Genomic DNA, 16,365 nt, shown 5'->3' with positions numbered 1-16,365 from the left:
TACCTCGGAGCCTGTCCTTTTTCTTCTCCTGCCCGGGACCGTGAGATGGGGAAGGGAGTGCCTTGTAAATCCGTCCCATCTGCTACCGTTGTAAAAGTTTACAGCCCTTGGATTTCAGCTTCTTGCCTCCGAACTTGAATCAACCCTTCGCCTTTCCAACCCATGTTCTGTGTGTCGGCACTGAGCCTGGGAAGGGAGTGGGGAGACAGTCATGGCAAATGACCTGTGAGAGAAATGGAGGGGGTTGCTGCCCACCCCGGCCCTCTGCGTGAGGGGCAGACTAGATGGCCTCGAGCTGTCCCGGCCCGGAGCTAGTCCACTGTGAGGAATCTGTTGGCATTCAGGTGTCAGACCTGGAATGATCCGTCTCTTAAGTGTGTCTAAGTGGGGAGAGAACCAGGCCCGAGAGACCTGGGGGGTTTGTCTACTCCCTAAGCCAGAGCGTATCAGTGCCACATCTCCACTCTTGCTGGGTGTAGTCCTCGGCTAAATTTAAATTTCCCCTCAACTTCCCCAGTCTCCCGCCCGCCCCCACCCCATTTTCTGATTCTACAAGCATGACAGGCGTGTTGAACTGCACAAATTGATGTTCTTTCCACTGCACAAATTTATTCAGTGCCAAGTTCACTCCAGAAACTTGGTTGAGACCCAAAACCGAGGCCAGTCCTGAGATGCACGGGTGATCTGGAGGGAGGTTGTGGGATTGCCTGCCAGGTAGTTGGCATGCATTTTTTTCCCCTTGGCACATGCCTTGGCAAGGACTAGGATCCGTATACCCCCAGCAGTCTTTCTGCTTGACCGTCTCTTGCTTCTCTGCTGACCACTCCTGTGAACGCCTTGAGCACTCAGCGACTGGTGGTGGCTGAGGGGGAGAGGCAGGACTGCCCGAGACCTAAGCTTCCAGAAACACCCCGTGTGCCGTGGGGTGAAAGGAAAAGGCACTAACGAGCGGGTTCTGAAGCGTGTACGAGGGACAGGCTCTAAGGAAGAACGAACAAAGCCAGGGACTGACCTCACCGGCTTCTCTGCCACTTTTGACTCTGACACAAGCTGTGTGTGGCTTGGGGCTTCTCTAGCAGAGGGCTAACCCCACCTCCTGTGTGTGTTGGTCTTCTGTCTTCCTCTCCGTGACACTCGCAAAGCACCATTTAGCTATGGGGGCACTGGACCAGCGTCCAGCCCTAAGGAACTGACTGCTCCTGAACTAGGCGTGCTGGGACCAGATCCAGAGGGAAGTAGATCTCCTTACGGAAGACAAGCTCGGTCGAGCAAAGCTTGGAGGCCGTCCTCAGAGCCCAGGCCTTGGGGGCTAGACCATGAACCCTCCTGGCCTGGTGATCTCGCCATCCAAAGGCTTCCTGAGCAGCTGCTCGGTGCTCCTTGGGTCGGGCCCTCTCCCCGCCGAGAGCGGGCATGGCTCCAGTAAGCTGAGGTATCTGGTGTGTGGGCCGCCGCCGGGCGCGGGCCGTGCTGGCCTCAGATGAGGTTGTTCCGGAGCCGCTGCTCTTGCTCCAGAGCCAGCTCGGTGTTGACCCGGAAGGCATCCCCTGTGGGCCAGACAGAAACAGGTCAGTAGGCAGCCCACCACCGTCTTGCCCGCTTCCTTCGCAACTCCACGGGCCACTGAAGTACCCACTCCCACTTGTGCTGTTCATGCTGGCAGTAGACCCAATCCACTTTGGAGAAACAGCTTCCTGAGGGGTGTGGACGGGGGCGCCCCCAGACTCGCTGTCCTTTTCCTAATGACCCTGGGCCACGGGGCCCTTGTGGTCGGCCACCTCAGCAACCTCAGCCTCTAGTTTCTCTTGGTGGTAGCTCAGCGGGGAATAGCAGCCGGAGACGGGGTGATGGAGGGCGGAAGGAGAGGGGCTGGCGCCTTCCTTGCCCTATTCTGGCAGTGCGAACCTCCAGCTCCGCTCTTCCCCCACAGCCTGACCTCCCAGAGGCCCCAGGCCGCCCTTGGTCTCTTCAGACCTAAAGGCAGTAATAATTTTCCTCCCCATCCTTAGGGATGCTGGGAATCGAACCCGGGTCGGCTGCATGCAAAGCAAATGCCCTACCCGCTGTGCTATTGCTCCAGCCGCCTCCTCCCCATTCCTGCTTATCCTTTAATGTCTCCATACTCTTTGGTTCCCTTCCTCTGATACCTCTATAAGTAATATTACAAGAATTTCAGAGAGCTGAAGAGATCGTGTGGAGGGAATTTGCCCTGCCTGTGCCTGACCAAGGTTTGAGTCCTGGCATGCCATGTGGTCCTCCGGGCCCTGTGCAGAGCCAGGAGTAAACCCTGAACACTATTGGGGCTGGTCCTAAAGACAAGAAAAATGAATTTCAGAATCTGCCCGATTTTCTGCAAGAACCCTGCCAGGCACTGTGCTCCATTCCTTTCTCACTGCTCCTGCCTGGATCCCACACAACCTGCTACCCACGCTCCCTAGGACATGCTCCTTTTTAAAAGAAAAATGTAATTTTCCTTCCTTCCTTCCTTCCTTCTTTCTTTCTTTCTTTCTTTCTTTCTTTCTTTCTTTCTTTCTTTCTTTCTTTCTTTCTTTCTTTCTTTCTTTCTTTCTTTCTTTCTTGTGTTTTGGGTCACACCTGGTGATGCTCAGGGGTTCCTCCTGGCTCTGCACTCAGGAATAACTCCTGGCGGAGCACGGGCAGCCATCTAGGATGCCAGGAAACAAATCCGGGTCGGCCGCATGCAAGGCAAATGCCCTCCCTGGTGTCCTATCGCTCCAGCATCTGGATCTGCTCTTTCCATACACACAGTCCCATGTTCCAATTCCTCATCCATCACTGTCCCATCTCGGGGTGTAGCAACATCTCCTCATTCTCAAAATCCTTTCTTCCTCTACTCATCTGCCTCCCATCCCCTGTCACCAGGGGTATCTTTTGAAAACATAAATCTGATCATTTGCCCCCTTAACTGATGGTTCCCAGAAGCACACATGGTAAATTCCATTTTCCTGGCAGGGACCATCATCCCCACCTTGCCTATGAAGAACTCCTCTGGGTATGAAAATACAGAGCCTTGTTTTTACAAAAGGGGAAACGTCTGAGGTTGACATTTCTTGAATGAGCCAGGAAGTGGGAGTTGCATTTGGAACCCAGTGAAGCCTTCAGTGAAGCAGTCAAATCCTATGCCCTTTCTCCTACTTTTCTTTGCTAAATCTGGCCCCTCTGAAACCCAACTCAAGCCTCAGTTCCTCTGGGAAGCCTTTGCTAGCCCATGGGTCAAAGCTTTCAATGGTAGCATTTTGTTTACACCAGTCTGAGCTATTTGGTAGCATTGAAGTTCATTGTTTCTCTCTCTGCTCACCCTGTTTGACATCAAGCTTTACATCTTATTTCTTTTTACTTAATTTACTTACTTCGATTGCCCAGTGCGTGCAATGGTACTTACTAACACCAGAGGAAAAAAGGTCCTAATGACCATTTCTTGCCTAAACAGACTAGTCTGCCCCACCATGGCAAGGGTGAGTGTTAGCACACATAGCCCACAGCAAGCAAGTATTAAAACCGAAACTAGGACCCCGAGCTATAGTATGGCACTTGCCTTGCATACTGCCAACCGGGGTTCGATCCCCAGCATCCCAGGTGGTTCCCCTGAGCACCTCCAGGAGGAACCCCTGAGCACTGCTGTGTGTGGCCCCCAAACAAAAGCAATTACATATATTGAAACTGAATCTACATGCAATGCTACCTTTCTTTGCAGAAGGAAAAGTTAGTCCCACTAACGCTTCCTCCCCCACGCCCATTGTTCTTATGTCTGATACTAAGCTCCCGCCAGGTCCTGTGTCCTGAGCTTACTAGCAGTTCATCAGAGTTGGAAGTAGCAACACAGCCCTGGGGGCCTTGTGCTTCGTTCGGCCTGTGAAACGGTTCCGGGCTGGGGCAGCTAAGAAAGTCCGTCTGCAGGCGCGGGAGGGAGGCAGAGCCCAGCGGAAGGACACATGCCTGGGAAGCACAAGGCCACCCTTGGTTCCATTCTCACCAGCACCCCCTCACAGGAAAAGGAAAGAGAGGGGAAAAAAGACCGTTGGAAAGTGACAGAGAAAATAATAAGACCAGGAGAAAGGAAACCCCTGACGTGTCTTGAGTGACAGGTAAAACTCCGGGAGAGCGAGGGAGCAGTTTACAATCCAATGGGCCCGGGGATAAAGAGAACAAACAACGCTGATGGGCTGAGCATTTTGTTCTAGAAAATGCCTTTTTGTTCTTAGAAAATCTTCCCTGGAGATGTCAAGTCAGGGCACCTGTTCCAGCGCCAGTCTTCACTCGCCCCCTCCCCCCCATTCCAGTGGCCCCAGAGTGTCAGCCGTCCCGGCTCCCTCAGAGGCCCGCGGGCACCTACCTGTGTGGCAACTGTGCAACCAGACCCGGTGCCCGTCGTATTTGCAGCGACAGCGCATCATGTTGTTAGAGAAGTCAGACTCCGCCACCTCGTACTTGGGGTTCACGACCACCTGGAGGGAGAGGAGGGGACAAGTGAGGCTGGGTGATGGTCTCTGAGCACTGGCCCCCCTGCTGGCCTGGAACTCTGATGCTCCCCACCCCCTGCGGGGGACAGTGTGATCTGTCCGCAGGACCCCCACGGAGCCTTCGTTCCAGACCCCTTCAGGTGCCCCTCGGCAGGAACCGCCCTCCTCTCTCCTCTCTCCTTGGATGCTTTTTGCACAGCGGGAGGAAGTGGACTTCCTGTTTTAAAAAAATCCCTCAGGGCCTCTTACCTGGAAGATATAATCCCCGGGGCCCACGTCTGTGATGTCCACCCACTGGCAATCGATGTCATGCCGGTAGGTGTCCCAGCAGCCGACGGTCACTCCCTGCTCCCCAAAGTTGGCACAGGCGTAGCGTCGCTGCATTCCTGCAAGGAAGGGGATTGGCCAGCGCTCAGGCCCTGGGACGGGGGACGGCCCGGCACTCGGCCTGACCTTGCAAGGCCTTCACCCAGCACCACCAGCTAACTCTGCGTCATCAAGTTCCCTTCAGTAACTGGCGCGAGGAGCAGCCTGAATTCCTCCTAACCACAAAGCCAGCGCTTCTGTGTGACAGATGACTTCTTCGCACGCTTGGACGGGAACCCCCGCTGTCCTGGGAAAGGTGGTTGGAAGATTCCAGCCCTCCCAGGTTCACTCTGTCCATCCAGCCCTCTCAAGGCCCATTGCTTCAGGACCAGAGGGATGAGGATAGCGACTGGGGCCTTTGCCTTGCACGCAGACAAACCCGGGTCCTGTCCCCGCCAGCCCATATGGTCTCTGGAGGACCGCCAGGAGTGATCCCCGACTGCAAAGCTGGGCGTAACCTCTGAGCTTCACGGTACAGCCCCCAAATCAAAAACACAACCCTAGGCCCTGCTTCCCCCGCCATTCTGAAGGGCTGGGAACCGGGGCTTGGGGTGAGGATGGGGTGTCGGAACGAAGCACGCCAAATTGCTTCCTCCAAGACCACGGCAGAGATGAGTCGGGTCTGTCTGCAAGTAGATGCCAAACCGCCAGTGTTCAGTGTCATGTCATGTTCCCTGCAAAGCGAGCCAGGGAACACCAAGGCCCTGCTGAGATTTCCCAAGAGAAGAACTTTGGAATGGCCTGGAGGGCTGATTGCCCCCAGCCCCGTGTCTTCTCAGGGACGGAGGCTGCTGGGCGACTCCCACCCATAGGCTCATGGTCCCAGAGAGGAGACGACTCCCACGACCTACCTGTGGGGCAGTTGGTGTCCTCCAGACAGAAGCTGGCTTTGTGCCCCTCGGCCACCTTGGAGCCATTGAGTGTGAGGAGGTCGTAGTGGGTGAAGACCTCGATGCTGTGGTAGTGCCTGCGGAGGGGACAGCTGTTGGCCGGCAGCCAGGGACAGGGCCCTCTGGGGAGGCGCTGGCTGGGAGGACCGAGGCTCCAGCCCCATCATTACCCAGTCAGGGACGTCATAATAGTAGGGCAATGCCCTTCTCCCTCCTAAACCCCAGATTAGCACGACCCGCAGCCAGCTTGGCCACATCCCTCCCATCACTGCAGCCCCCCCCACCCCTGCCCGCCGGCTCTCCGCAGAGCTCACACTGGGAGGAGAGGTGGGAGCCAGCTGAGGGCAGCAGGGCTTGGCACAGAGGTGGAAGGAAGGACAACCCCTGGGTCCAGCCAGCCTGGGACCAAATTGGTACCATTGTTTTCCAACCTACGTCTAACAACCTGCTTCGGGGAAAGGAGCTTATTATTTCAGGCCCAGCCCTGGAGCTGCTGCCCAGAACTCCCAGCTTTCCCCACCCGCGGGGGTGTCTGAAGGGGGGGAAAAATTAAGCATTTTTCCATCCTTTGTCAGGGCCAGTGCCTCCCGCTGCCTGTCTGGGGTGGGAAGGAATTCCCTCTGTCTCCTTTCCGGGACCTAAGGCCACGCTTTCTGGAGCTGGCCGTTCCTGCAAGCCAACCTCGCGGAGACGGTGTCTGAGGGTTCCAGGAGTCCTCACGATTGCCTGAATTTTAAAGACAGGGTCTGAGAGAAAACTGTCCAAGACGGTTCTGAATGGCCGGATAGCGTTGCTGGCAAGGACCCCGGGCACATCCCCAAGCTGGGCACGGTCAGGGCAAGAAGCACGGCTGGGACCTCTTCGTGCCTCCTGGGGAGCGAGGCCAGACCCAGGACACACAGTCCCGAGGGGGGCTTTGGGACCCTTGTCCGTCGGGAGGGACAGTCTGGGGCAGGACTCACCGGTGGCACTGATGCCAGATCCAGCTGTGGCGGCCCGTCTTGGGCCGGAAGTCGGCGCGGCCCAGGTTGTAGATCTGGGAGGAGAAGCGCAGCAGGCGCCGGTGGCCGTAGGGCCAGTCCATGCGGTCAGCCGACTGCGAGAGGCAGCGCTCCTCGTGCGCGCAGTAGAGCTGGCTGAGCGGCCGGTCCTCCAGGTAGGCCGTCTCCTGCACCAGCTGCGCATTCATCACCAGGTCGGGGGCGCCTGGCCGAGGAGAGGGGGGAGGGATGAAGGAGGCTCTGCTCCTGCGGCAGGGACCGCAACCACCCACCCCCCCTCCCGCCCGGACTAAGCTCTACGGAGGTCCCTAGAGAAGTGAGGCTGGCTTCAGGCTCGCCCGGGGCTGCACTTCTGGCAGCCTCACTAACTGCGCCAGCCCACTCAGCCCCTGTGCCTCTCGTTCTACCCATCCGTCAGATGGGGGTGGTGATAGTGATATTAATGAAGGAACCCCTGACACGCGCGTCAGATCGCTGTCCATCCAGCACGTGGCCAACAAGTCAGGGTCGCGCGCTAGAAAATTGCTTCCTCATCTATGGGTGCCGGGGACAGAGCTTGGAGGGCTTGAGTGCATGGGGGGCGCCCCGCGTTCGATTGCTGGCACCACATGGTCCCTGAAGTGCAGCCAGGAGTGGCCCTGGTCACCCCCGGCACAGACCTGGGCCTGAGCACTGAACCTTCTGGCCCGCCGAGCCAGACCTCCTGCCTGGGAGGCCCAAGAAAAGAAAAATTTCACCTCTACAAAAAAGGTTTTTCTGGAGTTGGGGTGAGAGCGCAGCGGCTAAGGCATTGCCTTGCACAGGGCCGAACTGGACTTGATCCCCCGCAGCCCATAGCACCGAGTCAGGAGTCAGCCCTGTGGCGTCTCTGGCGTGTCTCTGCAGTGATGCCTTGCCCGCCCCTCCCTACCCAGGACCGCACTGGTCCTGCAGGTTCATGGGCCCCCCACACCCCCGCCTCCACATCTCCGCGTGGAGCCTGCGATATTCCTCGAGAATCTGTCTGCCCCCGAGGGGTGAGCCCTGTGGAGATTCGGAGTAGCATCCTCCAGGCTGGGGACCCCTGCTCAATGCAGAGACATGCTGGCACGCAGTGGGGGACGGGCCCTGAGGGTGGATGGACCCTGCAAGCACCGTCCTCCCAAATGCTCTGACTCTCACAACGGATGGGGGTGTGTTGGGAGGCAGCCAAAGTCTCTCCACTGATGGGCCCAGAGGGTCCCTGAGGGAACAGGGGTGCACTTTTGGGGAGCTCCCGGAAGGAGTAAGGGACGGTCTCAGAGGCTCAGGGCCATGCTCCAGGCTCTGCCTTGGTGAAGTGCAGGCCACAGAACAGGGAGGAAGGGAGGGGATGGGGGGTCCCACAAAGGGAAGCTGGGAGGGGCAACCCCACTGCACTGACAAAACTCAGGATGTCCTGCCACTGACGCTGCTCTGGGAAGAGGAGCTGGGCGCGTGAAAGGGGCGCCAGCCTGTAGCCCTGGCGCTCAGAGAAGCTGGGCGCGTGGCCGTGCTTTAGGCCCCGTGTGTCCCTCGCCTCTCGCACACCACAACAGCGTCCAGAGATTCCCTTCGCCCTGATTCACGCCATGACATTGACCTTAAGTCACGGTCTCGACCACACAGGCCCGGAGAGAGAGAGCAGAAATGCCGCATTTCCTTGCTGAGCACGTGATAAGTTTCCTGACCTGGGTTGTTGGAATCAGGGGTCCTGATGGGAAGACGGGGCACAGTGGCTGGATCCCCCGGGGGAGGGGGGTCGCTCCCAACCTGTTTTCATTCCCATGGATCCCCAGTAGCTGGGCCTGACGGGGCTCCTGAGTGGCAAGATTGGGCCTCGCAGCTGGTAAGAGCCACAGCTGCAAGTCCTGCCTGGGTGCCTGTCCCCGGGCGTGCGTGTGTGAGGAGGTCTGGCCTGCACCCGGGGGCACTGCCCCTACTCACTGTCTGTGCAGGAGACCGCGGCGGGGAAGCGGCCGGCGCCATGTGAGCAGTGCACGGGCCCATGTCTCTGGCACTGGTGTAGAGCTAGCTCCGTGCCCACGCAGTGCACCCCACTCATCACCACCTCTTCGGCACCCGGCGTGCCCTGCCAGTACCACGTGTCCTGGGGAAAAGCAGCATCACCCGGTAAGGCTCGCAGAGTTGGGAGGCTTGCACCCCATCCTGACTGTGCCCAGCCCCTGCCTGCCAGCCCAGGGGGCCAGGAGCAGTTGGAGAGGGACAGGCCCTGCTATTCTGCCTGCCCCCATCTGCCACCTGAGCTTTCAGCATGGACCCTGCGCCCTTTCCCTCTTTAAGGGGATGAGGGTAGGGGTCCCCTTCCTGTGCAGGCATCTGAGCCCATGCCAGCTCCCAGCTCCAGATCGTGGACTGAGCACGGAGTCCCATACGGCAGAGTCAGTGTGCCCGGCACTGCCCACTGGCAGCTGTGGGTCCCTCCTGGGCAGCCCCAAGAAGGCCTCGGGCATCTTCTGGTTTTCCCCGTGTCCCAGCAGCCCTGCTACCAGGCCAGTCTCCCCTCCCCTGCGCTGCTACAGTCCTGGGTTCCTTGTGCCTGGCTGGGCAGAACTGCCCAGTGGATTGTCCAGCAGCAAAGAATGTTTGACCTTTGAAACACCTGGACCACAGGGCAGGGAGATGATGTCTAGGGCTGCAGCTCATGCTGTGCGTGCAGAACCTCGGGTTCCATCCCCACACCACATACACCCCCGGAACTGCCAGCAGACCCCTGAGCACTGCTAGGTGTGGCCCCCAAATCCAAATAAATATATACACGAGTATCTGGCTCTTGGCCTTGGAATGGCCCTGGCTCTGCTGTCACCTTTCCTGCTCGTTCAGGGCCCCCAGTGCTGCCTCCCTGCACCCGCTTTCCTCAACCGAGTGACCCGTCTTCCTACCACAAGGACTTTGCTTGGGGGTTCATCTCCTCGCCGCAGCCCATGCCCTGCCTGGCCCCCGCATCACCTCCCTAAAGACGCTTGTGTGCCAGGGGGCTGGAGAGAGAGTACAGCGGGGAGGGCGCTTGCCTTGCATGCGGCCAAACCAGGTTCTGTCCCAGCACCCACTGGGCCCCATCCTCAGCAGCGCCAGGAACAATTCCTGGATGCAGAGTCAGGAGTAACCCTGAGCATCACTCATTGTGGCCCCCAAACCAAACCAAATGAAAAAAAAGGACGTGTGTACTCATGGGACCCTTTCCTGTCTCTCCCCACGGTACCCCAGAGCACACACTGCCTAGTCTCACCCAATAATTGGTGAGCGAATGCATGAAATATCAGTGCCTTAGTGTGGGAGGTTTGGGTGAAAGGTCAGCACCTAGGTATAGGAGGTTTGGGTGAAAGGTCAGCACCTTGGTATGTGAGGTTTGGGTGAAAGGTCAGCACCCTGGTGTGGGAGGTTTGGGTGAAAGGTCAGCACCTTGATATGGGAGGCTTGGGTGAAAGGTCAGCACTCTGGTATGGGAGGTTTGGGTGAAAGGTCAGCACCCTGGTATGGGAGTTTTGGGTGAAAGGTCAGCACCTTGGTATGGGAGGTTTGGGTGAAAGGTCAGCATCCAGGTATAGGAGGTTGGGTGAAAGGTCAGCACCCTGGTATGGGAGGTTTGGGTGAAAGATCAGCTCCTTGGTATGGGAGGTTTGGGTGAAAGATCAGCACCCTGGTATGGGAGGTTTGGGTGAAAGGTCAGCCCCTTGGTATGGGAGGTTTGGGTGAAAGGTCAGCATCCAGGTATAGGAGGTTGGGTGGAAGGTCAACACCTTGGTATAGGAGGTTTGGGTGAAGGGTTAGCGTGTTGGTGCGGTGTTGGGAGCCCAGCAGGGACCTACCTTGATGGCGTGGCTAGCGAATCCCTTGCCGAGCTGCCGGCAGGCCACCATGGCTTCCGTGAGTCCCCAGTGGTCACTGCACACGGCCCCCCAGCGCCGCACTCCGTTGATCTCCACCTGCACCTCCACCACCCCCTCCTCGGAGTTGCGCCCGCCGACCAAGCGCACCTGCAAGGGGCAGAGGCAGTGAGCGGGGAAGGCTGGGGGCAGCTCACGGTCCCCCACCAAACACGACACCCCTCGCTGGGACTGTCTCCTTCTTGGTCACGCAGGACACTCGCTGCTCTGTGTCCCACACCCGGGGCTGTCTGGCGCCCACCCTCTGGCCCTGGATGGTGATATGTCCCTTGTGTCATTGTAGGTGCTGAGGCCCGGGGGCAGCTCCCAAGAGGAGATACCAGGATGGACATGGAGATAGACCCAAGTTCACAGTGGCCTGGCCTTGAACTCTGACCTTCCCACCAGCCTCTCCTGCCCTGCCCAGCACTGGACAATGTAGAAGGACAACAGAGATGGGGGCCAGCAGGGGTGGGGACAGCAGAGGTGGGGACAGCAGGGGTGGGGACAGCAGAGGTGGGGACACCAGGGGTGGGGACACCAGGGGTGGGGACAGCAGAGGTGGGGACAGCCGGGACGAAGTACAGCAGGGGTGGGGGCAGCAGAGGAGGGGCAGGTGAGTGTGCGGCTCCCGGTTGGGTTGCAGTGAGGTGAGGGGCGCGTGGGTGGTGGCAGGAGGCAGAGCCCCCGCCCCGCTGTTCCGGCCGGGCACGAGCGCTCACTCGCCTGCTCCTGGAAGCCCGTGTCCGGGACGTTGCACCTGACGGCGGCGTCGTTCTCGTGCTGGCAGCCGTTCTGGGCGCCCTCCAGGGCCGGGCAGTCGCCGAGGGCCCGCTCGTAGCCGCGGCAGCGCACCTCGCTCAGGTGGATGGGCCCCAGGCCTGTGGCAGAGGTGCCGTGTGGGCGGGGGGCGAGAGCTCCTGTCCTGGGCCCGAGCCCCCAGCGCCACCCCAGCCCCTCACTCACCTTGGCCCAGCTGCGCCCCGAAGAGCGCCTCCCGCGCCGAGCCGAAGCCCAGCTGCCGGCACACCACACTGGCTGACACCAGGTTCCAGCGGTGGTCACACACGGTCCCCCACTGCCGGTCCCTGAGCACTTCCACCCGGCCCTCGCCCACCTGCGCCCCAGAGCGCAGCCGCACCCGCATCTCCTGCCGGGAGAAAAGGGGCTCAGAGGCCACGCCAGTGGGGGGGCCACTCAGCCACCTGCAGCACGCGGGCTTCCCGCGCTGGCCAGACCAGAGTTAGCCACGGTCCTGTGTGTGTGTGTGTGTGTGTGTGTGCGCGTGCACATGCACGTGTCTGTCACTGGCTATGTGCATATGTCTGTGTGTGTTTGTGTATGCGTCTGTTTCTGTGTCCATGTATGTCTGTAGGTACATGTGTACGTGTATATGTGAGAGTATGTTTGTGCATGTGTTTGTGTGTCTGTGCATATGTGTGTTTGTGTGTGTATTGTGTATGTGTGTTGTGTGTCTCTGTATTTGCATGTTTATGTGTCTGTGTGTTCGTGTATGAGTTTGAGTATTCATATATGTTTGCATGTTTGTATGTGTGTGTGTGTTGTGTGTCTATGTGTTTGTGTATATGTCTCTGCTTTTGTGTGTGTCTGTGTTTGTTTGTGTAAGGGTTTGCATGTGTGTGTGTGTCTGAGAGACCAGCTGCCCCCCGCCCCCTCCACTCCATGCTGGGGGGTCGGCCCTCACCAGCCTTGCCCTTGCCACTGCCTTAGAGTGAAGGGCCAGGCTCCAGCTCCAAACCTGAGCCCAGAAGTGATAAAGCTGCCAGGGCCAGGTCATGCCTGCTTCTAGGTGACCGTCTGTTCATGACAGGTCTGGGGGGACCCTTGGCAATGAACTCAAGGTTCTCCCTGGTGGCTCTCCTCTCCTGAGTCCGCTCGCTGGGGGGCTCTGTGCCTCATCTCCTGCTGCCCAGGAGCCCCCTTCCGTCCTATCCCTAGGGGCCCCTGTCCACAGGGCCGCTGCTCCCAGACCAGGGTGACAAGGGACCCACCTCTGCCCCAGACTCCTTGCGGGCGGGCTTTGCTCTGGACGACCGGAAGCGGGGCCCGGGCACACAGCTGACCACGGCGTGCATGCCCCCTGGGCAGGCTGGCCGCAGTTTGCCCCGCGCCGGGGCCACTTGCATCTGGCAGTTTGCCAGGTGGGGCTCTGTCCCCAGGCAGTTGACTCGGTGGATCCAGAAGGAATTCTTCTTGGTGAGGGTCTTCAGCCTGGAAGACAAGGGTCCCCCAGGGTGGCAGGAGGTAGAAAGACGTGCCCAGGTCTCAGGGCCCTCCTGGGCGTGGGGGACGGGCGCCGGGGAAGGAGACTCCCCCAATCTCAGCCCTCTGTGTCTCCTCCCCAGGATCCCGCTCCTCACCTTGACTTGGGGTCCTTCATCTTCAAGTTCCAGACTTTTCTGAGGTGAGAGAAAGCAGGTGGGTGGTGGAGAGGGTGCGGACTCCCGTCCCCTCCACCCCGCCATATAGCAGCCTGCAGGTTCATTCAGCACTGAGCCTCCAGAGCAAACTGCCCCCAGTTTCACAGAGGGGGAGCAGGGCCAGGCCCTCGCCGGGGCAGACCCCCTGGGCTGGAGCTGCTCCAGGCTGCCCCTGCCCCAGTCCAGATGAAGGGTACTTTGAGGCCTGAGAGTGGGGAGCTAGGACAAAGGCTCCAGGGGGCGCCAGAACCTCTTGGTCCTGGCACGTGCAGAGCAGGAGGGAGCACTCAGGAACCCCCAGCCCAGTGTCCCCTCAGGAGCTGACACCCCTGGACTGAAATGTCTGCCACTTCCAAGAGAGCAGTGGGGTCCTTTCACAGTGCTCACTCTCATTTTTTCACCCTGCAGTGCTGGGAACCCTGGTCTCCTGGCTGCATTTCACCACCCCAACCTACGATTAGGGCCACCAAGTTGTCCAGTCAGTTGCATTCATCTTGGAAGGATGCTATACTCTGGTCCATCCTTTTTCTAAGATTGACAAGGATTTATTTATTTATTTATTTATTTTTGGCTATTTCTAGGTATTTCTTAAGGTCTCAAAGTCTTTCTCACATTCCTCCGTTTTGATCCTGGCCACTCCTGGCTCAGTGCTCGGAGAACCATGTGGTGCGGGGGACGGAACCCAGGGCCCCTGCGTACCAGACGTGTGCCCTGCCCTTCGAGCCATCTCCCAGGAGCCTCACCTCTCAGGTATCAGAAGGACACCCCTGGGGCAAACCCAGCCATTGTGCCCACCATTGTCCCTCTCTATCCCCCGCCCCACGGAACGTCCTGCCCGGACACCCGCTGCCGGCCGCTCCCTGGCTCCTCCTGGCTCTGCCTGTCCCGCACCCCTGCGCCGCCTCACCTGTAGTAGTGGCTGTTGACGGGTGCCGTGCTGGGGAAGCCCAGCATCCCGCACACCACCCGGCTGTTGTTCCTGCTCCAGGTCTGGTCGCACACGTGGCGCCAGTGGCCGTCGAACTTCACCTCCACGGCTCCCTCGGTCACGGGCCTGCGCTGCTTGGCGATGGCCAGGATGGGCTTGAGCCGCACCTCCTCCAGCCGCCGGCCCTGCTGGACACACGCACGGCTCAGCGGGGGCCCTGGGAAGGCTGCCGGGACCCTGCTCAGCGCCTCACACTCCCTGCGGTGCCTCACACTGGGGGGGGGGGGGACACAGTGCTTGCTTAGTCCCCACCCTGGGTCCGGCCGGACACGGGTGTTCGGGGGTGGAGGAAGGCTGTGAGCTGGACAGGAAGCTGGCGCTACGTGAATGTCCATCTTCTGGGGGGAGAGAGGAAGTATCTCCTCAGTGGTATTTGGGGACCTGGGGGCCCCTCGCTGCAGCACTCGGTCCCATATCAGGCTTGAAGGTTCGGGGTTCGGGCCTGGCAGTGGGGTCAGGGCCACACCCCACATGCTCCAGGGGTCCACGTGCTGTCAGGGATGGCACCTGGGGCCTCAGGCATGCTGGGCGCAGCCCTTTGAGCCTCCTCTCAGCCCCACAGTCCCTTCACACGGGACAGAAGCATGCTCATCCCTGTCTCCCTGGGGTCCCCGTGGGAGTCCTTGGAACATGGGAGAGGGGTTCCACCAGGCCTTCGTGCCACCCCAGGGAGCAGCCAAGGACGGACCGAGCCCAGGTGCTGGGGACCACCGGCTCCCAACCCCCCACTGCAGCCCTTATGCTGCTTCAGCCAGGACAGAGCCCCCATTCCGACCCTGCTTTTGGTGATGTGGGGGGGGGGGGCCCTGCTGTCCTCAGCCCGAGGGTGCCTGGCACAGAGGCCCCAGCCGGAGGCCCTGCCCGCGCCTGTTGTTTGGCCTGGGCTGTTTTTAGCTCGGGCTTGTTTGTGCCGGGAAGAGGCAGCAATTGTGGCCAGGCCTTGTGGGTGAGGCGGCCCCTCTCCCGGGGGCCACATGCACAGCCTGCTCTGGACCACACAAGGGCGCCCGACAGCCCCGCACCTGCGGCCCGAGGGCGTTGGAGACCCTCTCGGTGAGGAAGCCCCTGCGGCGCTGGGGGTGGCACACCACGCCCACGTCCTCCGAGTGGCTGCAGTCGCTCACGCCCCAGCCGTTGGAGCTGCACTGGTCCAGGGAGCTCTCTGTGCCCGCACAGCGGACATTGTCCAGCCAGATGGGCCCTGAAGGGAAGAGGGAGCACTCAGGGACAGCACTCAGGCCCACCCACGTTTCTACACCAGACCCTGAGCAGCACAGGTTTGGGGGAGGAGGGGAGCGAGGGAGAGGAGAGGCTTCTCCTCAATCTTGGTATCAACAGCTCCACTCGCCATTGGGTCCCCCCGACTCTGTTTCCCGAAAGTGCCCATTGGGTCCAGTGGTCAGTGCTTGCTCCCCGTCCGACCCTCCCACCAGGCCCTCACTCAGCAGCATGCCTCACTGCACGCTGTGTGCCCACCATTACATTAAGGCAGTCAGACTTGAGTTCTGGTGCTGGGGGGTCTCGTCAGCAAGAGTGGGAGATTCAGAGCAAGGGCCGGCTGTGGCGGGCACCCAGGAAGTGCCCCACAAAGGAGGTTGGCTGGGCAGGTCCGTGATGCCTGTGTGTCCCGCTGGTCCAAATCAGTGCCAGGTCAGAGTCCACACTGGCCTCTGCCTCTTTAAGCACAGGACAACTTCCTGGTGACTCCCACCGAGCGGTGCTGACACTCACCCTCCCCTTGGCCGTACTTGGCGCTGTGGGCCCAGGTCAGGGCGCCCTCGAAGCCCAGCTGGCGACAGGCCACGTTGGCCTCCTGCAGCGCGAAGTCGTCATCACACACGGTGCCCCACTGGCCCTGGTACAGCACCTCCAGGCGGCCCTCCTCCGGCTGGCTCCCTGGGCCCGCCAGCCGCAGCTTCACGGACTGGGGTCGGCTCAGAGGCAGCTGCTCCAGCAGCAGGAAGAGCAGAAACAGGGCAACGGGGGCTGGCGTGGCCCACCTCATAGTGATGGCCAGGACACCTGTGGGAGGAGCAGACGTGACCGTGGGTGTCACCTGCACCATTGCATGCAGGGCTCTGCTGTGGGCAGGAACTGGGATGTGCATGTGAGAATATGTGTACATGTGCATGTGTGTATGCATGCACACGTGTGTGAGTGTGTATGCACATGTATGCATGCACATGTGTGAGTGTGCATATGCATGCACACAGGCATGCGTATGTATGTGTATATAAATGTGCACATGTGAATATGTGTGTATGCATGTGTGAGTGTGTATATGCATGAACATGTGAGTATGTGTATTCACGTA

General features: G+C 59.7%; 1 protein-coding gene across 1 annotated transcript; it reads right to left on the bottom strand.

Annotated features, from left to right (window-relative positions):
- Positions 1-767: 767 nt before the first annotated feature.
- Positions 768-16,056, bottom strand: LOXL4 (lysyl oxidase like 4). Its single transcript, XM_004616366.2, has 14 exons — positions 15,783-16,056; positions 15,074-15,252; positions 13,971-14,176; positions 13,004-13,042; positions 12,635-12,854; positions 11,589-11,772; positions 11,349-11,503; positions 10,566-10,733; positions 8,683-8,845; positions 6,700-6,943; positions 5,699-5,814; positions 4,731-4,867; positions 4,355-4,466; positions 768-1,547 (listed from the first exon to the last, which is right to left on the bottom strand). Exons 1-14 carry the CDS (start codon positions 16,054-16,056, stop codon positions 1,477-1,479), a joined length of 2,268 nt encoding a protein of 755 aa, XP_004616423.2. The 3' UTR covers positions 768-1,476.
- Positions 16,057-16,365: the final 309 nt, after the last annotated feature.

This window comes from Sorex araneus, chromosome 11, assembly GCF_027595985.1.
Source record: "Sorex araneus isolate mSorAra2 chromosome 11, mSorAra2.pri, whole genome shotgun sequence".
Lineage (NCBI taxonomy): Eukaryota > Metazoa > Chordata > Mammalia > Eulipotyphla > Soricidae > Sorex > Sorex araneus.
The sequence above is the reverse complement of the archived record's forward strand: the minus strand, read 5'-3'. Positions and strand labels throughout refer to the sequence as shown.

Bases quoted from the DNA above. Each gene is read 5' to 3' on its own strand.
- LOXL4 (XM_004616366.2), bottom strand. From the start codon at position 16,056: ATGAGGTGGGCCACGCCAGCCCCCGTTGCCCTGTTTCTGCTCTTCCTG. The intron at 14,177-15,073 runs GTGCGGGGCTGT...TGTGTCCAGCAG, and splicing joins CCAACGCCCTCGGGCCGCAG to GGCCGGCGGCTGGAGGAGGT. The intron at 4,467-4,730 runs GTAAGAGGCCCT...CTCTCCCTCCAG, and splicing joins CCGGGGATTATATCTTCCAG to GTGGTCGTGAACCCCAAGTA.